The following is a 27,938-nucleotide window of genomic DNA, read 5'->3' as shown; positions in this document are numbered from 1 at the left end:
ACAAAACCCACTAGTTACTACTAGTTACTAGTTAAGTAAACTCACTAGTTTAGACACCACGGATCAGATCCGCAGGCTAAAAAGACGTTACCCTTTGGATTGAAGCGTTAGATTCAACTAGAATCAAACATACGATAAACGCTTATTAAACACGACATAGTACCACGCTAAAATAATTTACTTATGATTCTCAATGAAAATTGTAAAATTCTTCCAAATAAAAAAAAAGAAGAAAAAATTTTTATAAATAAAATCTTATACTCGGGAGAAGAGATTCTAAGGATAATCAAATAACTAGACGAAGAGAACGATTATCTTTCGAATTTCTTGTTTCATGCTTGCCTTTAAATAATTCATAAGAAATGTAATTCTTCCTAATGGGTAGATCTTAAATTTAATCATAATTACGCGTAAAACGTTCCAAGCGCTTACTCCTTCCCTTATCCTTATCTCGATCCTTTCGCTAGGATGGAACTAGCTATCTGTCATTCCTGCGTCAAGGCTCCGCGCCATAACTCGTTATACCTTTTTTTTTTTTTTTTTATTTTGTTTTGGTTTTTACAATTTGTCCTGAAGGACATTTGGTAAAGTGTTATATCTCATTGGTAAATAAAATAAAATAAATATAGCATGTAACCCCCCCAGCTACCCCCAGCGGGGTGCCAGCTTCGTGTTTTCTAAGTTATATCGTTTATGTCTCGTTATACCTGATAAGAAATATATCGTTACACTTTCAATTGGTTCTATCAGCTGATTCGTATCACCGTATATATTTATATTGATTTATCGCTTAACAAAATTATTTGTTTATTTATTATTTCGATATTTACGTTCGAATTATTAAGTATTGATAAATCGATATATCAATGTTGTACCTATAAAAGCAATACATTTTTTAAATACGTAGTATATATACAGATATATTAAAATTACAAAATATATAATAAACTGATGGTAAATTTCTCTTTTTATTTGGAAGTAGTTTACAATCAATTCTCATTGAGAATTATAAATAAATTATTCTGGCGTGGTACTATAATTATGTATGTTTGATTCTAGCTGAATCTAACGATGGTAAAATAGCATAAGATCTAAAATGCGATACAATCGTTCTCTTGCTCGTTATACATCAGATTTTTACAAATACACGGACTGGGTACAGAAAGATAAATATAATTAGCGAGACGATCGTGCATGCTGAAAGATACGCGTACATTTACGAAAATAACGATATCTAACGAAGAACAATATGATCGAACTTGTCCATCTAGAGACACCAGCATGCTTCTCCGCAAAACTAACTGCGAGGCCGGGTGCACGACCAGTCTGTCGTTCGGATGGCACTTACGCACCGGTGCAATGTCACGAGGAAACCGGGTACTGTTGGTGCGTGACGCCGCAGGGCAGACCACTGCCCGACACCTCGGTAAGAAACGAAAGACCAAGATGTGTGAAAAAACCTGGTCCCAGATCTACTGCTTCCACCAGGAGCGGCCAAAGGAGGCGCTCGCCGAACTGGAAGCAGCGAAGGCAGTATAGCAGTAAGCATAGGAATACGTGCGATCGAGCGGAAAAGTCCAAGTTCAACGGCAACCTGATCGAAAACTTCAAGATTGAGTACAGGCGGACGAACATCTCTGCCGATGGTGAGGATTCACGAAGAAACATCGAGACGCGTATTCTTTAAGCTCATCGACGAGAGGGTCGTTAGGAAGATTTTTGAAAATATCTTTGCGATTCGTTTTCTTTCTGATCGTTGTCTTATTTGAAAAGAAATATGAAATTGCAAGGTACGGAATTGCTAAAAATATATACGCGCAGAGTCTATATCTTCTCCCTTCGGCGTCTTGAACGTCTAACTGTTATCCGAATCGAAAAGAAACGCTAAGCTATAGCGCACGATAATTGTTAAATATAGCGTATGACCACGACAGTGATCGTAGGATTTGTAAAATTCTTCAAAATACATGTAAAATCTATTTCTTTCCTCTTTCCTCCAATGAATTATGTATCATATAAATTAGGAGGATAAGTGGAAGCTTGATCTTGAAATATTTGTATATTTTTCGCGGTTGCTTGTACCAGAATTAAATCGAGAAGTCTAAAAATATAATTGAAAGAAGTATCTCTCCTCGATAATATTCGAGGTGATAGAAATAGAAATATCTAAGAAATACACGAGACGTTATATGTTTTCGCTATTAACTTTTATTCGTTCTTTTTAAACAGGCGACAAAAATGTAGAAAGAGTATTGTCGTGGAAATTTGTGACACTGGACAAAAATGGGGACGGATACTTGGATAGGGCAGAGTACAAGGAATTGAGGAGGCTTGCGAAGAAGGCGGTAAGGCCGAAGAAATGTGCTCGCACGTTCGCCCGCACGTGCGACCTAAATCGGGATTTGAAACTCTCTAGGCAAGAATGGGGTGCCTGCCTTGCGAACGACTTCACTCGTAAGTTTAACACGTGGTGCACGTGCATCTCACACCATAAAGGCAAAATCTCGAGGACCTTTTTCGGCCTCTTGGACCACACTTGCACGGACCAACGATTTTTCTTCCCTTCTTCCAACTTAAACGATTGCTTAGACGAGTCTGTCTATCACGATATATTTCGATACGATACGATATATTTTGTTGCTTTTATTATGGTTTCAAAGAGATCTTCATCGAGAACGGTACCGTTACACCCGGGATTATCAATTCGAGCTGCAAATACTTGCTAACACCGCTTTCCTGGTAGGCGAGAGTTCTCAAGGTCAGAGGCGAGGTTGTTGAGTGCATAAATCAGTTTTGAACACGTTGATATTTGCGAAACGGCGCCACGCTGTTGCGCCACGAAACATCGTCTCCTCTAGGATCGTTATTTTGATATACAGGCTGATTCAAGAAAGAAACTATCACAAGTATCGTAACTCTTTTTTATAGAGAAATATAAAAAGAGGTCGGTAGAAAATTTTCTAGTAAGATCGCGTCTAAACGATCTCGTTCAAAGTACATGTAAAAATTTGTTTCTTTCCTCCCATGTTGGTTTCAGAGAGAATTACGAGTTATCCGGATTTTCTGAATCATCCTGCAAGATCTCGCATACCATCGAACATGCAGTAAAAATTCCTTTCGTTAATGAAATTCGAAATGCCGATGCGTCTCTTATGTAATCGGAGAAGGAACGTAAGAAGGGATCCAAGATCGTTTTCGTGCAAGAATAAAACACCATAATGTTAATTCCAACGTACCATACGCCACTGTGATCCACGACGAATAACGAAAGTTATCGTAGTAAATAAATTCTTCGTCCATTGTAAAACAGTAAACTGATACCGCGGCCAGAATAAATTCGTGGATGCAGCTTTTATGGCGATCGTAAATCGGGATTAACATCACCATTTGTACTTAACGCTGCCTAACATGCGCTAATCTACTCGCGTGGCATTGCAATCGAGCAATTACTGCGCATGGTGCTCCTCTTTTCTCGTTTCCTGGGTGAGGTTGCCTCGCTGGGTCGCTTTTGAACGTGTACATGTATTTGTTATAACCCACGAATCACCATCAAATTCTAAGCCTTTCCCTTTCGTTGATGTAACATCACGTTAAAAAAAAAAAAAAAAAGAAAAAAAATTGAAGAGAGAAAAGAACGTGGCAGTTTCAATTAAATGCAAATTTGTCGAACCTGTAATCGTCGGTGATTAAATTACAAGCATGTAGGAAATGCGCACAATTTATTGTTTATCCGACAAACGAACAAAGCGATATATCTCTTGCAAAAGAAGCGTAATTTATTCGATCGTGACGAAGTAACGCGACGCAACATTCTTCGCATAGTTTCATCGTTTTATTCGACGTTTTAACGACCTCCATTTACGTATAAACGTTCGCCTTTCGAAATGAAAATTCATTTTTTTCTATCTTTTTTCCATTTGCCGATCGTATGGCATTTTAACGTCGTCGTTCGATGAGACAACGATCGCAAATGTTTGAATAATATAGCATCCTTCGTTGTGTTTTTATCTTCATCGTATATGGAATTAATTTTAACCGACGCGTAGTGTTTCGTTTAGGCACTCTGTCGCGACACTGTCAATTTTACATTTGTCTATTTTCCAGAATGTTTGCTTACGTTCGCCTAGTTTCAAAATTTCGCGATTATTTTTTGATATTTATAAAAGTTATTAGTAAAGCCAACTACATCGCGGTAACAAAATATTCCAAAGTTCGTTCGTTCCTTGTCTTTCTATTATACGTAAAATTAAAATTAAAATCATGAAAAGGTACCTTGTCCAAAATCCGTGGAATCTAGAAGTCTAATATCCTGCGAAATTGAAATTCAGCCGGAAAAGCACGATCGATTAAAGTCTGATCGGCAAAACTAGTGCAAACTTTCTAATTCAATCACGTTTCGATTCATCCATTATTCATTGACAGAAGGAAACACGAGGAGTAAGAAGAAAAAAAAAAAGGACAAGGAAAGTCCGCTTCTAATTTTTTTTTTTTTTATTTTATTTTGGTTATTTTACAATTTGTCCTTGCGGACATTTGGTAAAGTGTTATATCTTGTTGGTGAAGAAAAAAAAAATATAAATAAAAAATAATATAGCATGTGGGCGGCTACCCCCAGCGGGGTATCAGCTTCGTTTTTTTTTCTAAGTTATATCTTTTATGGCTTCTAATGACACGTTTGAAGCTTCGTTTCCTATAGAATCGAGTTCGAAAATTTGTATCGCGCGCCTGTACATATGTATATAGTCATTCATTTTTATCATACCACTGTAATTCTCATCGTCTATGTATGTATATACATCCACATAGGTACTGATAGCGTTAGGTGTATAGTTCTAGTATTAGATTCATCGAACTCTGTCTCTTTACTTCATCGTGTCAAGCAGATCCAGAAAATTTGTATGCGAATAATCGATGGTACGACAAACTGCTCCGAAAGCCTCTTGCGTCATCCAATTACCATTACGTCGTAATGTACGTACTAACGAAAAATTACAAGCAACCTGAATTACCGGACTCGATTCTCTCGTATAAGAAAATTTACTTGTAACAAGTTTGCAATTGGAGCAAAGACTTACAAGCGAATGATCTCGAGGCTTTTACAGCCTGGTTCGTCAGCGTTGTCCGAGGCTCTCGGGTTAAAGTCATATCCTAACTAGAGAAATTACTTCTCGATACTTTGCCGCAATGTACCAACGCCTGTGCGTTTTTAAACCTTCGACAAAGTCAATTATGACGCTGGCAAAACGCACGAGGAAGCGATTCTTCCGGAACACAGCTTCCACCTGAAAGGCTCAAACGTTTGCAAGCAAATTTTAGAAATCGATCGATTCTCCTATTCGACGTTAAATCTCGAAGGTAAATTTGTCAACTCGCTAACGAAGAAGCTTAAATTATCGCGCGAGAGAACCCGGATAATAGAACGCTCGACGTTTCACCGTGAACCAGCAAACAATGAGGTTCGGTTGGAACCTCCTTTTGGGGAGCAGTGGCTCGATAACCCCGGCAGATAGTTTGAAACAGCTATCATCGTGGTTGGCGTAGGCGCGGATTTACGAAGCGACGCGTCGCGCGGGCGGTCATTCTCGTAGGCTAACCGCGAGTACCGCATGTACACGAGGTCAATTGCTTCAATTCCACGGTAGCCGGTCGCAGTGTGGGCAAACTTCCGGCAGGATTCACGAATGTTAAGCGGGTCGACTATAGAAGACGGCCCTTGGCGTGCGCGACATCCTGTCCCGGCCACCGTTTGTAATTTATACCACGATTTAGACGCCGAGACGACGACCGCGACGACGATCTTCCGGTATTATCCTCCAACGACGCGCTATAACTGACACGCTTTGCAACGGTTTTATTTATTGCCGGATCCGAGAACTCCCAACTAGTTGTGACCGCTATTTCCTCAACGTTATCCACATTCTTGTCGAGGCAATGCGAACGATAAAGAGGTAACGGTAAGCAACGTCGTGAGATAATAGCTTCATCGAGACAACCCATTTTTAATCGATTATTTTGAACTTTTAGATTAGGAACCTTTCTCTTCTGTCGTAGAAATTATACAAGTACAAGATTCGTATATATGTAGATACGATCTTTCCTTTTCATTCGTACAACACACGTTATTCTCAGCGAAGTTGAGACAGACAGTAGGTGCTATTCTCTGGTATCTTTTTATTCATCTCGTGAGTTAGATTCGTCTTTTTGTTTAATACGCAAATCACGCGGTATATCTACATACGTTCTCAAATTTACCGTAATATCGAGAACACGTTAGAAGTTAGGATAATTTATGTATTTCGAGGACAAAGGAGTAGAACGCTGCTTTAACCCCGTGCTTCTTTCTGTCTTCCAAACAGGTAGTTTGCATCGGTATAAAAGTATTGGAGAACAAGTAGATTGGTTGATACGTAGTATCGTAGTCAATTGCATGTTAAGTAATCACGTTCGATCTAGGATTCTTTGGTATCGACTTGTGTGACCCGGGAGTAACTTCCAGTTATCGGCTATTGACAACTTTATGCAACCGCGATTCTCCCACTTGCCTCGATTCTTCGTACAATTCACTTCACTTTGCTCGCAATGTCTTCACAGAGAACGTAGAGTAAAGATAAAACGATCGTCTAGCTATTGTAGTACACTGTGAAATAACACTTTATGCACGGACGAGCATGCACTTTGTTGACTCCCCGATCGAAGCGCGTAGACAGCGGAAACTTGGAAACCGCGTTCGGAGAAAATTTTTAGACGATTCCAGACGGCTCGCGCTTTCGTCTTTCAGAGTCTCGCGATTCTCGCGTTTCCGCAGTTCCAAGATCCTCGAGTTCCCGTATTTTCAACTTGTAAAATTCCAAAGATCTCGAGTAGAAAGATATTCTGCGTAAGAATACCTCTGTCGCTAACGAACAGTCTCAACCATTTTCTCCGAATGCGTATCCCCTTAACGTGTACATCGCATGGTCTTCACTGACCAAGTCAGCGCATGAAGTTGATCCGAATCCTTTTGACAAACTTACCTACCGGTGAACAAACTAAACAGGATACTCCACATTTAGAAAGAACAAAATTACACTCGTATATGTAGAGTTCTGTTACGTAATTGTTTGGGGTACATGGCAAAGAGAGAGTGAGAGAAAGAGAGAGAGAGAGAGAGAGAGAGAGAGAGAGAGAAGGGAATCCTGCCTGAGAATTCTTAGTGATCAACCCTACTATTCGATGTTCGCCACCGCTCGCTGCTCTGCTAGCAAAACCTGCGATGCGCGAATGACAAAAAAACATTGTACATATAGGTAAGGCCGGTCGGCTGAGTGACATCATTGTTATCATTTAGTACGTTTGTTCTTGTCGCTGAACCCCGCAGACGAGCGCCCCGAGGTCCCTGAGGCCCAGAGGACCCGGGTCATGGACCAAGGTAAGTCCTAGTTCTGCACATCAAACACACCATTGTCACGTCATCTCTACGTTATTTCTTCCTCTCGAATCTATCGCTTATCGTCATTATCCATTCGCTTGTCACGGGGATCCTCGTGAATTATATTAATTAATTTACCACGTTAACACAGCACTCGTTAAACATACGCGTGTAAAGCTTGGGAAATTTTCTGATCGAACATACATCGATTCAACGTATCTCTTTCATTCGTTTCGAAATACTTGTACTTTTCTCTCTTTATCCTTATCTCTATGTTTTATTCTGTTAACGTACTAATTAATAACGAACACACGATTTTGAATATACGGTACAGACGTTCTTGGCTAACTCGATTAAAAAGTTGTTTTTGCTTTGAGAAAGTTGCCCAAGATATACATGGAGTGAAAGAGATTTACGAGAGAAAAACATAGTAACCTAATTGTTTTTATAAGTTTTTAAACGATCGCTTTGCTACGTGAGATATCGCCAAATAATTGTCCGTCTATTCAGCGACGTTGATCGCTCTATAAACTATGCACGCGATAATGAAAAACATCGATCGCAAAGATATTTCTATCTCACGATATTTTCTGGAATTTTTCACGGCGGATATATAATAAATAGAAATGTACAAAGTGAGAAATATTGCAAGATATTCTATTAATATACAGACGTGGAAAAATGCGCAGGAATCCCCGTAGCAGGCTTACTCCAAAAACTGTTCTTTTCATTTCTCATATTCTCTATATAGCTAAAAACATGTATATTTATATTTCAGAAGAAAATATGAATTTCCTTCGTGACAAACGACTTCAATTTATTCATACAGTTTCAGGCAACGATAAACTCGTTTAAAACGATTCTATTCTATAAGTACGTTCGAATCTATCCAATTAATAAAAAAAGATAAATCTTTCTGTAATTATTTTCTTAAAATCGCGCGTCACCACCCATTCATTCATCTAAATCGATAGGATTTTGTAAAGAATTTTTGTAAAGATTTGAGAACGGAAAGAGGCAGCCAACATATACCGAACTTACAATTCGCATTTATTCTAATATCATGCATGTGCTGTATAAAAAAAAAGAGAATGGAAAAAGGAAAACGTGTATGCGTCTGTGTGTGAATCTTATTGTTTGTTGGGTGGTGACGGTCTTTTCGAAATTATTCTAAAGAGCAAATGTGCGACGTCGTGATAATCAACGAATGTAAATACGAGTCTCTTTTTCTAAATTATCCGCTGCATTAACAAATCGTGCGAAACTATCGCACATTGTACACAGAAATGTAAAATTTTCAGTGTACAATGATATAGAAATAAAAAACATGTCATAGTTAAAGAAAAAAAAAAAAAAAAGAAACGCTATCCTTGTATATAACAATTAACATTAATCTCGCGATTTCGGTGAATGGGCCGATTATTACCATTACTTTGTTGATTCAGTGGAAAGAATAAAGATTCGACGAGAATACATACTACATATTTTCCGTTTTTCACAGTATTGAAAGGCAACCCTGCTCCAGCGCATTCTCGACCAACTTTCAAAGATGATCCAACCGATACGAAAGAGGACAGTGACGGTGAGATTTTTGTAAAATTTTTAAAATTCCTAATATCTGATCTAATCTTTTCAATTTCTTGATTTAAACGATCGTAATTATATCTTGAATAATCCATAATAGTTTCTACAACTTTAACGATCATATTAAGGATTTTTTATTTATTTAGAAATATTAGAAATTAGGCTTTCCAATGATTTCTATCCTATATGATAATTTTATCGATAGATAGATTTACAATGGATTAAACAGGAAACGATGGTTATTTTTTTTTTTATTTTATTTTGATTATTTTACAATTTGTCCTTATGGACATTTGGTAAAGTGTTATATCTTATTGGTGAAGAGAAAAAAATAAAATAAAAATAAATATAGCATGTGGGTGGCTACCCCCAGCGGGGTGCCAGCTTCGTATTTTCTAAGTTATATCTTTTATGATGGTTATTTAACGCGAATTAAATACTAAGACGACTAAATGGGTAATTCACAACGCACAACTCATAGCTTGTTGCGAATCATCAACTAAAGAGCGATCGGTCGATATCGCGGATTTTGAATGAATTTAATGCTCAAGGTGGAGGAGGTTTAATAAATCGAGTATCACTGTAATTTGGCATTTTATTCGCAAAATTTTATATTTTCTATAAAATTTTATAATTTTACAAGCAAAATTTGATGTTCTGAACACGACAGTTGTAAGGTCTTGTTGAGACTCCGGTATTTCACCCGTACGGTGCAACGCTTTGTTGATGAGTGTCCTAATATGTTGTTAATACTCCGCATCAGTCGTTGAATCTCGTCCGTCCATCGTGTTTTCCCGATCGGGGTTTTCCCTGGATTTTTCCCTAACATCTGACTCGCCAGGTTTACTCGGGGAGAACAGGTAATTCAGAATTTCCCAAAAAAGGAGAGGTACTCCCCGAGCCATAAACGGAAGGCCACACAAAATCTCGAACATAGTTTACAACTCAACTCTCGACTCCCCTAACACTCTACTCTTCACAGTTTGACCCTTTAGGTAATGACCCCCCAATAACGACCCCCCGGTAACGACTCCTAAGTAACGACTCCCAGGTAGCGACTATCCGTTAATTCCTTAAGAGTCCCTTTGTCTTTTTTCATAGCCCCAATTGTCCTCGGTCATGGTCATATAGACCTTTTTTCCACGTAACTATTAAACCGAAGGACCGATGACACATGGGCCGCTCAGCCCATTAAAGTTTCCAGACCCTTTTGGTTTAACGGCACTTAGGCTTTTCCGCGATATTGTTTATTGTTTTGTGGTATTTCTTAGGCCATTTGTTCACGATACTACAATATTAATAAGACAAAGTAGCTCTCATAAGTGTAAAGTTTTTGTTGTTATTTTATTTCTAATTATTGCAAATACAAAACCTATGTATTTTGGAGGAACTATTGAATTAGTAAAATACCGATATGTAATTTACAGCAAACGATTGCTTAACGGACAGACGATCCGTATTAGAAGATGAGAGGCAACATTCTCAAGAGAAATTTTATGTACCTGAATGTACACCTGACGGAAGGTATCATCGAGTGCAGTGTTATTCTGGTTATTGTTGGTGCGTGTACCAAGATACTGGCAAACCGATACCTGGGACATCTTCCAAAGACCGTACCCCAAATTGTAATCCAGTACCTATCCCTAGCAGACCTATGAAAGGTAACTGAATCACGTTAATCTGCCTCGTTTTATTTGTTTACCGCCATAAAATACGTCTGATCAAATATTCCTAATTTCGGCATTAGGTTGCCCTGAACAAAAGAAACAACTGTTTCTACGAGATTTAATGGACTTAATGCACAAAAAGATGAAGGCCTCCGGTACAGATTCGGATGAAACGACAGCTAAATGGCAAGCTTCGAAAGAGGAGCAAATAGCAACTTGGCATTTTGTCATGCTTGATAAAAACAAAAATAAGGTAAGGATAGAAGATGTTTTTGACAATGAAATTCTTAAATATTTATGTAAACTTACACTGGTCAATTTGATAAAACGAGGTATTCTATTTATCGTGTTTCTTCTCTTAGGTTCTAGAGAGAAAAGAATGGAAAAGTTTCCGAACGATGGTAGCGAATAACAGGCAGCTTCAAAGATGCGGAAAAAGGCTTCCTAGATACTGTGATATCAACAACGATAGAAAAATCAGCATGACAGAATGGTTCAGTTGTCTAAATGCTCAACGACCTACGACACGTAATTATTTTCATTACAAATACTACGTATATTTGGTTCGCTTGGGAATGTATAATTTTACAACAATCAGAGTTATTCTTCTCTTAAATTCGTGTATATTAAATTATTTCAGCTGAAAGCACGGAAAAATCATCAACGAGTAAACCGAAGAGAACGGGCCCAAATCCGTTGGATCAATTTCTTAAAAACGACGACGATTAGAAGTATATGTGATATGAATGTGTGTTCGTCATTTTATCCATATGTTGTAGTGATCATTCGTCTAACATGTGGATCGTAACAACGGAACTTTCAAAAGAAAGCCAATTACTGTGTTAAAAAAATTTTATTTGTATTTTTATATCCGGTGATAAATACCACTCGTATCATTTTATTTTTAACATAAATCATATTTCTGTACCTCACAGATATTGATAATTCGATAGTGTAGTTTAGCATAATAATGATATATATAGTTGTAAGAATAAAAAGTAACAAAGTATTACGGGCATACAGTCGTGTACATATTTAAAAAATTTTTTTCTTGTTTAAGTGCTATGTACCGCTTTCTCATGACAAAGATAGATGCAGACACGTAAAATTAAATGTACAATTGCCGAATGTGTTATTAAACTCGCTAAATGTCTCGCTCTTTGTTCCATGAGTGCTACAAACAGTTGTTTAATTTAGGTTTAATTAAATTTAATTCGTACATATTTTAAGATTTTCATCATAATTATGAACTATATGACACTATCGATTCACAAATCATTGTAAAGTTAAAAATTGTTCACTGAAATAAATTTTGTTTTAACAAGATATGCTTCGAAAGTAGCAATCAATAGTTATTTTTAGTCCAAAAAATATTTTTAGTAAATCTACAATTTACTGGCAGTAATTACTACTTTGTGTTGTTTTGTATTGTACTTATGTGAAATTTAAATAAGACTATTAAAAGCTTCCAATATACAATAACATTTGAATCCCTTAATTGTCAAAAGAATTAAGTCTTACTCCACTTCTCACTTATGGACCACATTTGTGAAATTAAAATAAGGAATATGTACAAAATTTCGCCTTTCCCTTCATAAATATCACGAATTGATTAAAATATAATACATAAATAATTGAACGGAAGAAAATCTGTCAGTTCTGAAAATATAACGCTTAAGTCAGAAGACTATTTCCATTTGTACAAAATTTATATATATGTATATATGTATATATAAAATATATATATATAAATATGTATATATACATATATATGTGTGTGTATATAAATATAAGAAAATCTTACATCTTATTCCAATAGTTTGCATAAATTAAAGTCCCAATTTTAACTTAAAATCTTATAATTATCGATGTAGTTCAAAGTCAGATATCATGCGGTTTAAAAAATTCTGAAAGATGAGAAAATATGAACGGTAAACAGCAGTCTATGCTTATATGAACAAAATATATCCTAGAATACGCGATCTTGGTAACCACTATCGGCCATACTAGAACTAGGTTTAGCTGGCCCACCAGGTACTTGATGATGAGGATGACGTATGTGACCAGGACGTCTTGGTGGTGCTAGGTACTCGAACATGCTCTGCGTATGTTGCGCTAACATTTTGCTGAGATCACAAGGCATCGGATCGGTCCAGAAAAAGTCATGATTCAACGCAGAATCGGAATCGAATCTTTTAGATGGATCAAGTATTAAAAGTCTATCCAACAGGTCACAGGCATAAGGATCCTTTAAATATGGTTTTAATCTGTCCTTAACCTGTACAGAAATGTCCATTTTGAATGCACTGTTTATAGATACTTGTTATATATTTTACTAAAAATGAAAGTAGTAATTACCTTCCGTTTTTGGCCTTTGGGTAAGTCCATTTTATTAAATAATTCTAAATTTTCTACTCCAGGCCATACTTCTGTTGTAATAGAACCACACAACTGTGAAATTAATATGAGCTGTTGTTGCTCTGTATTTCCTTGCATTATAGGTGACCTACAAAATTAAATAACGTAAAAGGATGCCAAGAGACTAATAAATATTGGTAGAAGTATCGTTTAAAAATGCAAACCTAGTCCACATTTCAGCCATAATGCACCCTGCACCCCATAAATCTACAGGGGGACCGTAGTTTCTATCACCAAGCAAAAGTTCAGGTGGTCTATACCAAAGAGTAACAACTCTGTTTGTATAACGGTTTGGTTGACCATTTTTATTTGCACTAAATGCACGAGCTAAACCAAAGTCAGCTAATTTCAATATACCATTTTTGGTAATTAAAACATTTGCAGCCTTCATATCTCTATGTAAAATCTATTAAAAGAATATAGAAATTAATATATAGTTGTTACTTACAATATAGAATCTTTTTTTCACTAATTATACAACTTAAATATGCTTACCTTATTACTATGAATATAATAAAGACCATTTAACAACTGTTGCATAACTTTTTTAATTTCTCCTAAACTAAATTTGACATTCACGTTTGACAATAATCCAGCCAAGTCATGTTCGCAAAAGTCAAATACAAGATAGAATGTCGAACGATAACGATTATATTGAGTTGCTAAAAGAAAATTTTCACAGAATTATTCAGTTATATATTATCTATATTACGCAATAATATCAAATATCTACCTCTTGTCCTACATATTTCTATTAAATTCACTACATTTTCATGTTTTAATAACTGTAATATCCTGATCTCTCTTAAGGCAGTTATAGGAAACTGTAAACAAAAAAAAATGATTACGTTAACATTAGTGTTTAACGTATCTATAAAAGGGAATTTCAAAGATTCACTTAATATATTTTTTCGTCATTATTTCTTCTATTTCTTTGTCATGTAGATTGTAGAATATTATAAAATTTAAAGAAATTTAAGTATTTATAACATTATGATAAGTTATACTGTTTGGTCATTAATGTGTTAATAAAGTTCCTTATAGAAAATGAAGTAAAGTTATAATAAAATATTGTTTTTATACTATAATAATAAAATATTGTTCCGTATAATATTTAATATACTTGTTTAAATAAACGAAGTGGAAAAAGAAATAGAAAGATATACGTTAAACGATCAAATATTTGAATATGTACATACCCCTTCTTTTTCATTGTCCATTAACACTTTTTTCATAGCTACGAACTTTTTAGTACAAGTTTTATCCCTAGCTTTAAACACCTCCCTACAAAACAGTCATGAAAAAATAACAAACACTTTTCACGTGTATACGATTATAACCTAAAAGCGAGTGAAAATTTTCTATAAAACTTACCCGAAGGTGCCCTGCCCAATTTTCGCAACTTTTTCATATTTTGAAGATTCGTCGCAATGGGGAAAATCAAATTCTTCGATGTACTTCTCTTTTTCTTTCGTATTCATCTTTGATGTTCACGATGTAAACACTTTGAACTACAACAACAAACTGACATCCTAGTGAAGAACGCGACTAGCCATGAAATATTTGTTAGAATATTGGTATACCTACATCCGAGTAGAAAAAATTGATCTCGATCCGCGCGCCACCTGGCGGAACTAGCGGCAGATAGTTTCACGCTTTCGTAGTAAGAACGGTCGTCGCATATTTATGCCTTTTGAACAACAAACAATCGAACGTTTGTTAGTATCGCATCGTTGATCTCCGCCGAATTTCGCAGCGGACGCGTCGGACAAAATGGGCGAGAAGATTACGACTCGTAATATCGCGTAATCATGATATATCCTGACCGGTGTTCGAGAACCGAAATAATGCGAGGTACGTACATATGTATGTACAAAGTACGATCAATAAATTATTGAGAAAGTCTTGTCTAGAATACATATTTGATATAATACTTCAAGTTTAAAAGACACTTGATTTAAAACATTTTCATATAATTCGAAGTTTCTTTAAATACATATGTTGCATACAAACATATTTGCCAACCAAGTGTATGTTACTCTTAATATCTAAAAGTAAGTCGTACTTAGGGTACATACGAAGATGCGCTAAATGACAGTTAACAAGGTGTGTTCGATCAATGTTTTACAAAAATTTAAAACATATCATTTCTCAATGACACGTTTTCTATTTTATCTTATCAATTGTTATATGTGTTCTCATTAATTAATCGATTATGCGGCATTCCACTTCCTAATGTAATTTTTTTCAGTTGAATGTTTGGATTCCTACTTTTGAACTGTACTAGGATTACACGTTTATTTTTGGCTTTCACATTTTAATTTTATTTCAGGTACTAGGTTCGCGTTTCAAATATTTAGCGAAATATTTCATTCACCAACCCATATGTGATTACATATTAAATTTAAGGTTAAACAGAATTAACTATGAGATACATGTTTTACTAAATGTTATAGACACAGTTTTAAAGATATTTCCGACAGAAAGTTATATAATAATTTATTATCGAATACGCAATAAATTTTAAAGTATCATATACAGCATATGTAACGAAATAGAACCAGTATTTAAATATTGAAGATACCATAAAAGGATTAGTAATTGCTATGCAAAGAGTATCCATCGTATTGACCTTGAAATTGTTGTGTACTTTGTCAGCAATACATACATTAAGGGAAGAGTATTTAATGTCCTTTTTGTTTGCAGACTTCGTTTATCCTGTTTACTTTGAATTTTATTATTTGAAAAAATGTCAAATATCATAACAAAAATTACACAGAAACAATAAATTTTTGTACACAGAAAGCATAATCTATAAAAAAATTAAATATGATATATTAATGTAATATTTTTTTCTTACATATAACTTCTACTTCAAATAATATCTGCTTATATTTACTTTGCTTCTTTGTTTGACCTTTTTTACATAAAACATTAATGGATTAAAGGTGAACAAGTATGAAAGATTAAACATGTCCCATGGCTGGAGGCAGGGGCAACAACAGTCAAAGTGGAAATTTAGACAGAATACATCAATGGCTATGTTGCCATCAACTTTATGCTTCTGTCAAGCCTGAACCTCCTTCCAGTGAAACATTTAAAAAACATCAACATATAGAAAAGAGCCGAATTGTTGCAAAAAGTCTTAATGATCTGCAAGATAATATTTTGAGGTAAATGAATAGTTTCCTATTTAATTCACAGATTATTATATAAGTCAAAAAATAATTTAACGAATAATTAACTTAAAATAATGCTAATATTATTTGTTAGTGTTTTCATATAATACATGAGATAACAAATATAAATATCTTCATAAAAGCCCTTGCATGGTATAATTGAGCAGTTTCAGTGAATTACTTTGTGCTATATACTTTAATTTGTGTAATTGATATGTATAATATCGAGTATTGAAACAACTAGTAAATTGTACAAAATTATGGAACATTTGAAAATTCTAATTTAGAAATTACTTTTAGCAAGCTTTATTTTGTTATATCATATTTGTTGCATCTGTATAAAAATTGTCTGTATAATTTATTATTGAATTGTAACCAAAGGGAATGTATTTGTATAAAGCAATTTATATGTACAAAATATAAGCTCATAAGTACATAAACTGAATAGAGTGTTTTATTGTAGCATATTTACGGACTCTTTGTATTGTGATCTTAACATAGTACATGGACATAATATAATACGAATAAACCAATGTATTGTTAAAACAAGAGCTCCACACTTTTACAAGGTTCTCAAGCCTTATTTTATATACATTAACAATCATATTGATTGCATCATTGATAAAGTGGAAATTTTTCATCATATAGAAGGCTTTGTGAGGTACTGCCATATCTCTAATCACTTATATAGAAGCAGTATCTATGAGAACTATATATTTATTATTTACATATTGCAGGCTATACCTACAATATGGACTCTTGTTTAATTCAGGAACATTTGTGAAAATTACATTCATTAAGATTTTTAAATATGTGAAATAATTAAGATGTTTTTTGTATCACTCAAACAAATGCAAGTTTTCCTGAATTAACATTTTCGAAGTTCCATGTATTCTTTTATATAAATTACAAAATGTTTATTTGCATGCATTTTGTGTAAATTATGTATTAAAAATATTTCTTTAATAAAACGTCATATGTTGTTTCAACCATCAAGAAATTGTGTTTTATATATATTGTTATCTAGATGTAATCTCGTAATACTGCAGTTGAATAGAAGTTTCCTTTAATCAATGATTTAAAAAGTTATAGATAATCATTATTAATAATGCTATAAAATTTGTACAATGAGTTATTCTCTTTATTTTCTTGTGTTTTTATTTCTATACACATCTAGTGTCTTTAAATACTACTCTACCTGTACAGTAAAACATACATTACACTATTTAATGGTATATGTTATAACAACCAGCATGTAACACTCAATTTCTCACTTTCGAAATAAATGTCATAGAATGCACACGATAGAACAATGTATATTAGATATGTCTTTCTCTCTTTCCATGTGTATTGTATATTTGTTAATATTACTTTATACATTTTCAGGCTTTTATACAGCAATTCAAACTTTTCGAAAGAAGAACGATTATTGGTAGAACATATTTTGCGTACTTATACCTCAAATCTTGTGAATGCATCGTCTGATAATAAAGTTTTAGACATCAATAAAAGGTTACAATTTATAATTGTAGTATTTAAAAGTTTTAATGTTATATATATATATATATATATATATATATATATGTATATGTATTTTTTACTTTAATATAAAATAGAAGCTACTATTTTTAATAATTATATTTGAATAATGATAAAAGCATATATATATATATATATATATATTTATTTATTTATTTATTTATTTATTTATTTATTTATTTATTTATTATATATGTAATTATATTTATAAATATTTATCTTTATGTCAAAGATATGTGGATTGCACAACACCAGACTGTCATTCAAAAAGCATTGAAAGTATAAGAAATGTAAGAGAATATGCTACTGTGGATATAAGTCCCACTGTATCCGATATGGCTGATTCTGGATTAGAAACAGGTTCTGTAAGTCCACACGAAAATACTACATCTGAAAATTCGAGTACTGATTTTGAGGAACTACAAGTCACAGAATATGCTTCTGGGAATGATGATTTGGATAAGATACGTGCCAGTAGACGCGTACACAACAAAGATCAAAAAGTAGTTTCAAAAAATGAACGCTATAATTTGACTAACAATTATAACAGCCATATAAAAAATCTGGTAGAATCAGGATTAATGGAATGTGGTTCAAATGATAATAGTGCAACAAGTTGTTCTTTCGATGCAGAACAACCACAATTAGATTCGTCCAGTTCATCTACAGATAATGCTCAAAAAGCGAAGTCAAATACTGATGAAATTTTTCAATATGAAAACCAAGTACTTAGCGATCCATTTTACGAGTCAGACTGTGGAAGTGATGAAAATGAATCGTTTGAATTTATTAATGTTGGTAATGCGTCTTCTCCAAATACCAATGTAGAACAGAGTTGCGTGAAGGAAGAACCTACGGAAAAATCGGAAGACGAGAAAATGTGTCATTCTAGTTATTCACAAGCTGAAAATGTTCCATCAGAAAATGCAAATCACGAAGTATCACACGATACACGCAACCAAAAAAGTTCCTGTAATACAAGTAATTATTACTTTATTGATGCATCAACCCTCAATGATGAAATAGAAGTTCCAACTTCCAATGTAGTAAAAACTAAATACAATGAAAAATCACATCCATATGTTTCTTATTCTTCTAAATATATTGCAAGTACATCTAACGATCTCGCCGACGAGCAATATTACAAGTTCACACCTCTTAAAACAACTAATTTGCAAACTGGACACGAACGAATAGCCGAGTTTGAAAAAGAGTTGAAACTTACAGAATATCTAGAACCACTTACGGACACGCGAAGAATAAGAAGAACTGATTCTGCGTCAGAAGATAAAATTAACGTTGAAACAAATAAAGAATCCTTAGCCGTAGAAATTAAGGAGGCGGACAGTGGTGAAAGCGCGCATCCTTCTCCTTGTCCCGACAATAATAAAAATATAAATAACGATCGACACGTCGTAACACGAATAAGTAACGATAACGATAACGCAAATGCGATAATAGTGGCTAAAAAAGAAACAATCGAAGAAACGAACGATAAAAACACAAATAAAACGGATGATACACGACGACCTTCGCTTATTAGAAGGAATACGTTTGAGCTGGACTCGAACGACGAAAAACTTTCAGTGCTACGGCAGGAATATGAACGACGACAAGGTAATCTCGTATTCCAGAATGCTATACCTCAATATTCAGGTCATCGTGTTGATGGCGATTCATGTTTTAATCCACCGGACGAACCTTCAATTCCGATAAGCAACGTATTAAATAAGTTTCCAATTGATGTTCAAATTCCAACTAGTGGTCAGTATCATACAATACCATATCTTCCACGAGATAATGGAAAATATGAAAGTAATCAGACACCATCAGAAAATAGTAATTCTTTGCAAAGTAAAACTAACGTAATTTATCCGGTAACCAAAAGTGCTAGTGATGAAGTAGTTATGGATTATCATGCAGAACTGGATAACGATTCAAGCAATTGTAGTAGCAGTTTACCTGTTACATTAAGTTGCATTCTCGAAAAAGATAGCAGAACAGATACAATAAAAAAGACCAAGTGTGACGAAACTATGCCTATTATTTCCGGTGGAGTTAGCACTTCGGACTATTCTAAGCCTACTGATAGCCCCACTGTGCGCCGAAAAACAGAATCGACACCGATCGTTTCTGGTGGTTCCGTTATCATGAACGAACCCGAGGTGAAGATGAGACCCACGAGAATGTCTTCGTCTATGACTGCATGGGTGGTTGATATGAGTGACTGTAACAAAAATGAATCCAAACTATTGAACAATTCTCATGCAGGAATGTCTCAAAGTTTTTCAAATTCAGAATGCATAAAGAAACCGTTAAAGAAGACAAGTGGTCACGAAAAGCATGGCAGCTTAGGATTTTTCGTTAATTTGAAAGATATGGATCGCAAACCTATTTCACAGCAGCAAAGTTATTCAACAGATAAGAAAGAACAGAATGGATGTAGTAAGTCTTATTGTGAATTTTACGTTGATATATCTGGTACAGGTAACGCACCAAAAAATAAGAAAATAGAAGTAGAAGAACCTACTGTCAAACCTGAAAAGTTTAATGAAAGCGGCAACAAGAAGAACATTTTTCCCATGTTCATTGATTTAAGCGATCCACCAAAGAACAGAGAAAATATTGTACCACCTTCACATAGGAGAAGCTTTTCCGCATTCTCTGACAAACAGATAGAAACAAAGTTGGATGATACTAATTCTAGCGAAAATAGTATCACGACGAGAGAAGATCAATCATCGAGTGAACAGAAATGTGTCAGAGAAAAAGCGAAACCGAGCGTCTTCATGTATATAGAATCTGATTCTCCTGTGGTTAGAAGGAGAACTTTGTCCTCATCACGACCGGCGTTTAAACGACATTCCTGGAATGTTGATAAAACGCAAGGCGTTAACAACAATGGGCATGTTGCGAAAGAACTAATGTTTAGAAAAGAACACAAACGCGCACACAGTCTGTCCGTAGATCGAGGAGACTTAAAGAAGTTACGAGCAAAGCCCAGTTCTTCGAGTCACTCTTTAAGTGACACAGCAAAACAAGAATCTGTTACCCAGAAAAATTCTAAACTTCTTCAAGAAGGTACTAACGGTCCAAGTAATATGGACACATCTTCAGAAGATGTTTTTGAGTTTGATGTGAGAGACACACCTCCGAACTCTCACGTTGAAGTGATCAACGAAGAACTTCGAGTTAGTGTGAAAGAACATGAGTACACGGAATTAAAAACAGAAAGAATCACAGAAAATCTTAATGCTACCGATGCTAAGACATACGAGGATGAATATTCGGAAACATCGGCTTGGGATAAAACATGTACAGAGAGTACTGAGGGACAAACACGCAAAAGTGAAACATTTGATATTAGTAGCGGTAGTGGTCCATCCCCTGATAGTGATAATCACGACTATGAATTATCAGAACTATTGAACGGAGAAGTGCCAAACATAAATCGACCACAAGTAGTTCCTGCTGTAGGTAGTAAAATATCAGAAACGCATAAGTCTTTAAATGAAACGATCAAAAAGATTGAAAGCGAATTGAAAAGTTCAGATTATGTGAAGCCAGAGACAGAATATGATAATCATAACATAACATCAAAAAAAAATGACAGGACTACAGCACACAGTACGAAAACAACAACTTCCAACTTCGTTCGATTGTCTGATTTGGATAAAACACCCGTGGTTTCTCATTCTACGGACATGTTGACTGTAAAAGAAGATAGAAGTACCTATCGTATGTGCAACAGTATACCAGAAACTTCCTGGATCGAAAGTAAATTAGTAATGTCTAGAACTAACGGATCCGTTAGACCACTTCCTAGAAAATTTACTTCAATCATGAGTACTTCCCTTCCATCTAAACAGAAATCTCCGCTTGAGGACTTAACAGGGGAGTATGATGGAGAAGGAATTATATCAGAATCTGATCTGAGCAGTATGCAGAGTAGCATGGGTCGTTCTGGTGCTGGTATGTAATTTATTATATTAAAACATAGGTGCAATCAAAATGATTACGAACTGTTGAAGTATTAATTGTTACTTCATTTTTAGAAGGAAGTACAGAAGAAACTGAAACGTCTAGTTTGGCAGGAAGTAGACCATACAATAGATTGGGAGAAGATTTATTAAGAATGTTCTTAGAAGAAATCAATCCAGATGTCACAATTGACGTAGCTGGACGTCGTATAAGAGCTCACAAATGTATATTGAGTTCTCGATGTCAATATTTTGCGGCGATCCTTAGTGGTGGGTGGATCGAAAATGCAGGAAATGTTATTTCTCTGCAAGGATATTCTTACGATGCGGTACATTTTGCATTGTGCCACATATACAGCGGAGAAAGCAATATACCAGATTCCATAAGTATTGTTGAATTAGCTACGTTAGCTGATATGTTATGCTTGGAAGGTCTTAAAGAAATTATTGGATATACGCTTAAAGTTAAATATTGCCATCTATTTCATAAGGTAAGCTTATAAGGTCTGCTTTCATAATAAAGTTCCCGACTAGCAATTGTTTGTTGATCATTCATATTAATTTACAGCCTTGTCAAATATGTGCTGTTGGAGTATTAGAATGTATGCCTCTGGCAGCAGCTTATGGCCTCGATGAAGTATATCGAAAATCTCTTCGTTGGGTTACGAGACATTTCGTACGGATATGGCCATGTAAAGCATTTGCTACGCTTCCGAAAGAACTTATGGCAAAATGTTATCATCAACATATTGTACATATGGTATGTATTATATCAATTATTTGACATGTAATTTATCCTGAAATCTAAATAATTGTCTTTTCTGTATTTATCGTAAATAACAGTCCACGGATAACGTGCTTCAAACTATGATGGATTGTGATAAACTACTCGCAACTTTGCCAAATGTTCGTTGGGCTGAACCAGTGTTTAGAATGGTTTCAAACTTGCTGGAAACTTCAGTGAAATTCCTGTCGGATAATTTCTCAGGAGTTCTGGGAAACGAAAACTTCCAATCTCTTGGCCGAGAGTTAACATGGAATATCAGTCGACTGGAGGATAATTTCTTAGCAGCTGCCGAACGTTTACCTCCTGAACAAGCATGTAAAAGTTATTCAAAATTGAATAAAATGTTAACTTCAGCACAACAAGATGAGGTTCAAGACAAAATTAAGTGGGGACCTTTGTTTGTTGATTTTTTGAAAAAAATTCAAAGTCGAGTAGAGAAATGCTTGGTTAGAGATGCGGCGCGAGCCGCTAGAACTACTACATGGTTAAAGATGGACTTGGAGCTTCGGCGCAGAATTCAAGAATTAGCTTGTCTTGTAATTTTACCTCACGAAACATCAAAACGTCAGTCAAGGCACTCTAACTTTATCAAAGTACATAATACAAATTATAATTAAACGCCTTTTACTGTTAAAGATGTTTTCTTTTTTTTAATGTATTTATCCTTACAGGAACCTAGACCAGCATCGAGCCGCTCAACTATTACTAACAGAAGTTTGGATTTGAAGCGTGTGAAGATGGCTATATCTGAACATAATCATAAAACTCTAAAACAAATGGCAGTAGCTCAACAACAGCAACAACAACAGCCGAAGAAAGTTTTTAATAAACCAAAAAGCGATCCATTGGAACGTAAAATGCAAAATGATAAACAAACCACTACAGATACAACAAATAGTCGGCCAAAATCATGGCCTAACAAATTAGAGGTAATTTTCTATCACTTGAATACTACCACGGTAAAAAATTTATTTCAAACATAATTTTGTAAACAGATTAAGAAAATTGTAAAAATTTCATGTTTTCCAAAATCATTCATACATTAACTTTTAGGTAAAATCGAGATATTTGGAACCTCGGAACAAATCAGTCCCAAAAGAAACTACGCAACCAGTACATCAAGAAAAGGTCATGGTACAGCAACGACGAAAAATAATGATTTCATCTTCAGATTCATCTCGCACATCTAGTCCGGCAATGAAACGGGCTACCGACAAAAAACCATTAGCTAAGATAAAGTTACCTATAAAGAAAGATGTAAAGGCACTTTCTTCTGATAGTTTAACAGAGTCGAACGCCAGCAGAACTAATACGAAAAATGATTCGATCAGTAAAAGTTGCGGTATTACGCGTCCAGAATCTCCGTCTTTTAAACAAAAGAATACGGAGATAGGCTTATCTGTAGATTCTTTAGCAGAATCGAAGAACAAGCCAACAACTGTAAAGAAGAAGGCTACTAAAATGGACACTTCGATGTCCACGGATAGTCTTATGACTGAAATAACAACAACGCCCAAATCAAACACATCGAATAAACTTTCACCGACTTTAGGGAAAACAATAAATAAAGCACAATCTTATGATAAAACAGCGAAGAAAAGCTCACCACCGATGCAGCAAAAAAATCTGCTTACAACAACAAGAAGACCACGAAGATCATTAGAGAGTTCGACCGCAGCTAGTAGAAGCCGGGCAGCTGCTATTAGTGCTTACCATCTACGAAGAAATCTTCTAGACGCTGCAAAAACTCCAGATATTCCAAGTAAGTCATTAAATAACGTATCGTGTAAAACGGTAACCATGCGATCGATTACACAATCGACAGTTAATCATCCTAATATAATGAGAGAGAAAAAGGAAGGAGTGCCGACTCAACAAAGTTCCGAGAGCCCTAGCAAAAGATCTTCCCCTAAATCATGTGGCACTAGTAAGATAAATAAGCCTACGATCACTAATAAAAGAACAACTACTACAAAGACCTCTTCTGATGAGAAAGTTAAAAATAAGTGCCATAATGGGGAAGTTCCAAAACAACCAACTGTAGGTTCTAGATCGGGAACGTTTTTAAAAGATGAACCTACGATCCTTAAGAAGGCAGATATTAAATCTTCTCAAATTAACACTTAAATTTATGAATTGGTTGCTATGTAAGTTTTTATACGTACATAGCGCCCATAGTTTAATGATTATACATATAAAACTATCGTCTTTAATCGCAAACGTGATAACTCCAACCGCGAAATCGTATTATGTGTAAAAAAAAAAATAGAGTTATATATAATTTTAATTTAAAGCAAGTTGCAGTTGACATTAATTATCAAAGGAAATATATTTAAAATGCATTTATTAGGTATATAGAAAAGTGCTATGATTTTGTTGTAATGTTGAAGGTAACTGTAAAATGAAATATGGCACTAGGAATATGCAAGTTAAAAAATTATTATATTTCGTTTTTTCAATTATCTTGATCTCTGACAGTGTGGAAATATGAGTTCTAGAGAATTGTCTTTCAAATTCAATTAAAATATTACGCAACTAGAGAATATTGGTAATCAATATCACTTTCGATCATAAATGCAGCTAGCTTAAATGTCCCACCCGATTTTCAACCAATGTACGCATTAATATGTCATAGTATTACACACTGCATATTCATAGAATGTAGATGTATCATGGCCAGTTATACAATATATTTAGATAGACCTTTCTTTCTTCCACATTAAAGAGCCATATTATCCAAAATTGTTTTGTAGAATTATTTACTAATTTGACTAGTTGCAGTATATATGTAAAGTAATTCTTTCTTACCATTTAATGTTGCCATCGTACCAACTAATTCTTATTGTAAGTAGAACTCCGTTTATCCTCCAACGATCCTTATTAATGAATTATATGTAGTTATTGTATTTATTTATTAAATTTATATCTCTATTTTGCAATGTACATTTCTATGCAATATTTATATCTAGTCATTTATATATTTTAAATATTTACTTTTATGTAATGTTAATAAATAACTCGATATAATGTTAAAGAATCGTTTAATTATTTGAATCATTATTTTTTATAAAATTTAGTATAATAGTAAAAATAAGACATTAAAATTTTTATACAATCTCTCCCACATTCTACTCTGACTTTTTTTATACATATTTATATTTAACTTTAAATATACATGACAATAATATAAATAGATTTTACACATCTAACAATGTTCCCCGTGGTCTCGTTCTTTTCGGGTCTGCTTCAGGGGGTGGCATAGCTTTCCGTTTATTCATTCCTTTCCTTTCTAATTGTTTTTCTATTATTCGTGCATTATTAGCATATGAATCAGCAACTTCTCTCTGCAAATATAAAATATATGTTTTGAATATAAACTGTTTTTTACGAAAGAAGAGTACAAATTTATATGTAGAATTTTTAATAAATTTTTTATCCTTGAATATTAGATTTATAGCATAGCATTGTATATTTTCGTTCTGCACACTATTAGAATCTAACATAATCATTCTTTATAGCATTTCATAATTTCTTCCAATTTATTTAGTGAAATTTAGAAACATTTTTACCTAAATAGTAATTTTTTGCAATAACAACGATAGTCTTTTTCTAGCAGAACAATTTATACGTATAGTAAGATGTATAGTAAGAAAATCTGTAACTTACTGCCTCAATTTCATCTTCTTCTTCATCAATTGTAGAAACAGTAACAGAACTGAATTTTCCCATATTCTTTGTGTGTTTTGTTACCATTATTTTCTTTGGTTTTTCAATGGCTACCTGATTATATATATCCGTCATTGGACCTTCACCAGAACTTTTGATTACTGCACCTTTTACAATAAATACAACATTTGTTGCTTGGTCATGTTTATAATAGAGAAAAAGACCACATCTGTAGAGATACATACATATATTAAAATTAACATCGTAATTTATAAAAATAACATATAATGTAAATATCAGTGATTTAACTCTTTAATTTTCAAAATTGTTCCTAAGTTTTTGATAAAAAGAGATAATGAAAAATATGTTTGAAAGTAAAACGAACTATGCCATACTTTTTACATTTTTGTCGATATTGTTTTTCAATTCCTTCAGAACGTTTTAAATATACAATTTCATCTTGCTCGCAAGTCATCTTGTGAGCATGTTTACTTCCATCGATAACTCGCGCACCATCCCTTTTTCTCAAAGGCAATTTTTCTATTGCACAATCTGTAAAGATATGTAAAAATATCTATTATGTACTTGTGATTTTTAACAAAATAAAGAATAATGTATTTAATAAGCAAAGTGAACGTAACCTAAAATCAATGTCATCTGCCCACATAAGCAATAATAAATATGTAACGGTTTCTCTTCGCTATATTCTTCTTGATCTTTTGTATCGGAACATATTATACTTCTTGAAACTACTTTCGGCATTTTCACTTGAAATTATAAGTTCGATTTATAGGTTCAGCATTTCATATTGACAATTTCTGTCTAAATTCTTGTTAATGTTTGGATTAGTTTCAAACTTTCAACATTATCGACAGAATATATGTATCAACATATGTATTTGATAGAATATACGTTAGAACGTAATTACATTCACTGGTAATTAAGTGCAACAGTCAACGTATTTATTATTTACACCGACCTCGAAAAGCAACACGACCAGTTTAGTTACCAAAACAACGCTATAATTTCATTTTGTTCGAAACCTTAAGATGGTGCTAGCTATGCGTGAGACTAGTGATACCTGACGGCGAAAATCATGTACCACACAGGATGAGCTAAGAGGATTTTCCAGTGCCTCCACTCCTGTGATCGAGAATTTCACTCCACACTCCGTATTCGGTCGCGATCGTAGTACGGTGTTCGACGCGCAGTCGAAGGAGGCCAGTCAAAGCGAGCGCAAGATGCCAATGTAGACAGTGAATCGCGCGACGTTCGTCAAGTAAAACGAGTATGTATAATGTGAATACATAGTGAGAAATTGGCGTGATATGGTGAACGATCAAGCTGCAATCGAAATCTTCAATTAGCAGTACGCGCGCGGTAATGTGAACAAAGAGCAGAGAAAGAAAAGGCTACGAAGGAAAAAAGTGCAGTGACTCTAGATTTGATTGGCGGTGCACGCAGAGAGCGGCCCTTCGTATACATACATATGTAAGTATATACACACGCCCGTATACACAAAAGCCTCATACGACAACTCTTTCTCATCATCTCTCTCTCCTCTTTCTCTCTTTCTCTCTGCATTCCTGCAGTAGCTTGCACGTACTTGCACTTTTTTCCCCTCATTTTACATGAGATTTATGACCGCGCCCCCTTCGCAACTTGTTAGAAATAGATAGCTGCTTTGTATACGCACCGGCTCCCATTGGT

General features: G+C 34.6%; 5 protein-coding genes across 10 annotated transcripts in view; 3 read left to right on the top strand and 2 right to left on the bottom strand.

The window, feature by feature from the left end:
- Positions 1 to 11,987, top strand: part of LOC132916478 (SPARC-related modular calcium-binding protein 2) — a 35,185-nt gene extending 23,198 nt beyond the window's left edge. Inside the window, exons 4-11 of one of the 2 annotated variants that reach the window (XM_060976532.1) lie at positions 1,272 to 1,646; positions 2,230 to 2,454; positions 7,358 to 7,408; positions 8,910 to 8,990; positions 10,420 to 10,653; positions 10,740 to 10,912; positions 11,022 to 11,187; positions 11,300 to 11,987. In XM_060976532.1, coding sequence (XP_060832515.1) covers positions 1,272 to 1,646; positions 2,230 to 2,454; positions 7,358 to 7,408; positions 8,910 to 8,990; positions 10,420 to 10,653; positions 10,740 to 10,912; positions 11,022 to 11,187; positions 11,300 to 11,388 — 1,394 coding nt within the window. In that variant the 3' untranslated portion in view covers positions 11,389 to 11,987. Of the gene's footprint in view, positions 1 to 1,271; positions 1,647 to 2,229; positions 2,455 to 7,327; positions 7,409 to 8,909; positions 8,991 to 10,419; positions 10,654 to 10,739; positions 10,913 to 11,021; positions 11,188 to 11,299 lie in introns of both variants that reach the window. The other variant, XM_060976531.1, reaches the window with a different exon arrangement.
- Positions 11,988 to 12,042: 55 nt separating this feature from the next.
- On the bottom strand, positions 12,043 to 14,622 carry LOC132916479 (cyclin-dependent kinase 9). Of its 2 annotated transcripts, XR_009660103.1 has the most exons (8): positions 14,452 to 14,622; positions 14,277 to 14,361; positions 13,811 to 13,901; positions 13,573 to 13,739; positions 13,242 to 13,483; positions 13,018 to 13,165; positions 12,464 to 12,937; positions 12,043 to 12,318 (listed from the first exon to the last, which is right to left on the bottom strand). XR_009660103.1 is itself a non-coding variant. In XM_060976533.1 (7 exons), the coding sequence occupies exons 1-7, from the start codon at positions 14,556 to 14,558 to the stop codon at positions 12,629 to 12,631; spliced, it is 1,149 nt and encodes a 382-aa protein (XP_060832516.1). In that variant the 5' UTR covers positions 14,559 to 14,622; the 3' UTR covers positions 12,043 to 12,628. The 2 variants fall into 2 exon arrangements, 1 of the variants encoding a protein (XP_060832516.1); XM_060976533.1 differs by having other exon boundaries at positions 12,043 to 12,937.
- Positions 14,623 to 14,700: 78 nt separating this feature from the next.
- On the top strand, positions 14,701 to 25,599 carry LOC132916257 (uncharacterized). Of its 4 annotated transcripts, none has more exons than XM_060976097.1 (10): positions 14,701 to 14,931; positions 16,026 to 16,250; positions 16,720 to 16,917; positions 17,643 to 17,768; positions 18,028 to 21,767; positions 21,854 to 22,266; positions 22,344 to 22,535; positions 22,619 to 23,155; positions 23,234 to 23,491; positions 23,616 to 25,599. In XM_060976097.1, exons 2-10 carry the CDS (start codon positions 16,057 to 16,059, stop codon positions 24,687 to 24,689), a joined length of 6,732 nt encoding a protein of 2,243 aa, XP_060832080.1. In that variant the 5' UTR covers positions 14,701 to 14,931; positions 16,026 to 16,056; the 3' UTR covers positions 24,690 to 25,599. The 4 variants fall into 4 exon arrangements, with proteins under 4 accessions (XP_060832080.1, XP_060832078.1, XP_060832081.1 ...); XM_060976095.1 differs by having other exon boundaries at positions 21,851 to 22,266; XM_060976096.1 differs by lacking the exon at positions 14,701 to 14,931 and adding an exon at positions 14,952 to 15,183 and having other exon boundaries at positions 21,851 to 22,266.
- Positions 25,600 to 25,696: 97 nt separating this feature from the next.
- LOC132916268 (STING ER exit protein) lies at positions 25,697 to 27,135 on the bottom strand. The gene is made up of 4 exons (XM_060976122.1): positions 26,870 to 27,135; positions 26,624 to 26,780; positions 26,229 to 26,457; positions 25,697 to 25,906 (listed from the first exon to the last, which is right to left on the bottom strand). Exons 1-4 carry the CDS (start codon positions 26,988 to 26,990, stop codon positions 25,760 to 25,762), a joined length of 654 nt encoding a protein of 217 aa, XP_060832105.1. The 5' UTR covers positions 26,991 to 27,135; the 3' UTR covers positions 25,697 to 25,759.
- Positions 27,136 to 27,360: 225 nt separating this feature from the next.
- Positions 27,361 to 27,938, top strand: part of LOC132916255 (F-actin-monooxygenase Mical) — a 116,197-nt gene continuing 115,619 nt past the window's right edge. The window contains exon 1 of the mRNA XM_060976091.1: positions 27,361 to 27,719. The gene's annotated coding sequence lies outside the window, so the exon portion shown is untranslated. The remainder of the gene's footprint in view (positions 27,720 to 27,938) is intronic.

The sequence above is a fragment of the Bombus pascuorum genome, chromosome 2 (assembly GCF_905332965.1).
Source record: "Bombus pascuorum chromosome 2, iyBomPasc1.1, whole genome shotgun sequence".
Lineage (NCBI taxonomy): Eukaryota > Metazoa > Arthropoda > Insecta > Hymenoptera > Apidae > Bombus > Bombus pascuorum.
This window is presented reverse-complemented; position numbering and strand designations above follow the sequence as displayed.

Excerpts from the sequence above, each read along its gene's own strand:
- LOC132916479 (XM_060976533.1), bottom strand. The coding sequence starts at position 14,558 with ATGAATACGAAAGAAAAAGAGAAGTACATCGAAGAATTTGATTTTCCC. Across the intron at positions 13,740-13,810 it reads AGAAATATGTAGGACAAGAG|CAACTCAATATAATCGTTAT; the intron begins GTAGATATTTGA and ends ATTTTCTTTTAG. Across the intron at positions 12,938-13,017 it reads CCAAAGGCCAAAAACGGAAG|GTTAAGGACAGATTAAAACC; the intron begins GTAATTACTACT and ends ATTTCTGTACAG.
- LOC132916257 (XM_060976095.1), top strand. The coding sequence starts at position 16,057 with ATGGCTGGAGGCAGGGGCAACAACAGTCAAAGTGGAAATTTAGACAGA. Across the intron at positions 16,251-16,719 it reads CTGCAAGATAATATTTTGAG|CATATTTACGGACTCTTTGT; the intron begins GTAAATGAATAG and ends GTTTTATTGTAG. Across the intron at positions 21,768-21,850 it reads CATGGGTCGTTCTGGTGCTG|AAGGAAGTACAGAAGAAACT; the intron begins GTATGTAATTTA and ends CTTCATTTTTAG.
- LOC132916268 (XM_060976122.1), bottom strand. The coding sequence starts at position 26,990 with ATGCCGAAAGTAGTTTCAAGAAGTATAATATGTTCCGATACAAAAGAT. Across the intron at positions 26,781-26,869 it reads GCAGATGACATTGATTTTAG|ATTGTGCAATAGAAAAATTG; the intron begins GTTACGTTCACT and ends ATATCTTTACAG. Across the intron at positions 25,907-26,228 it reads AAGAAGATGAAATTGAGGCA|AGAGAAGTTGCTGATTCATA; the intron begins GTAAGTTACAGA and ends TTATATTTGCAG.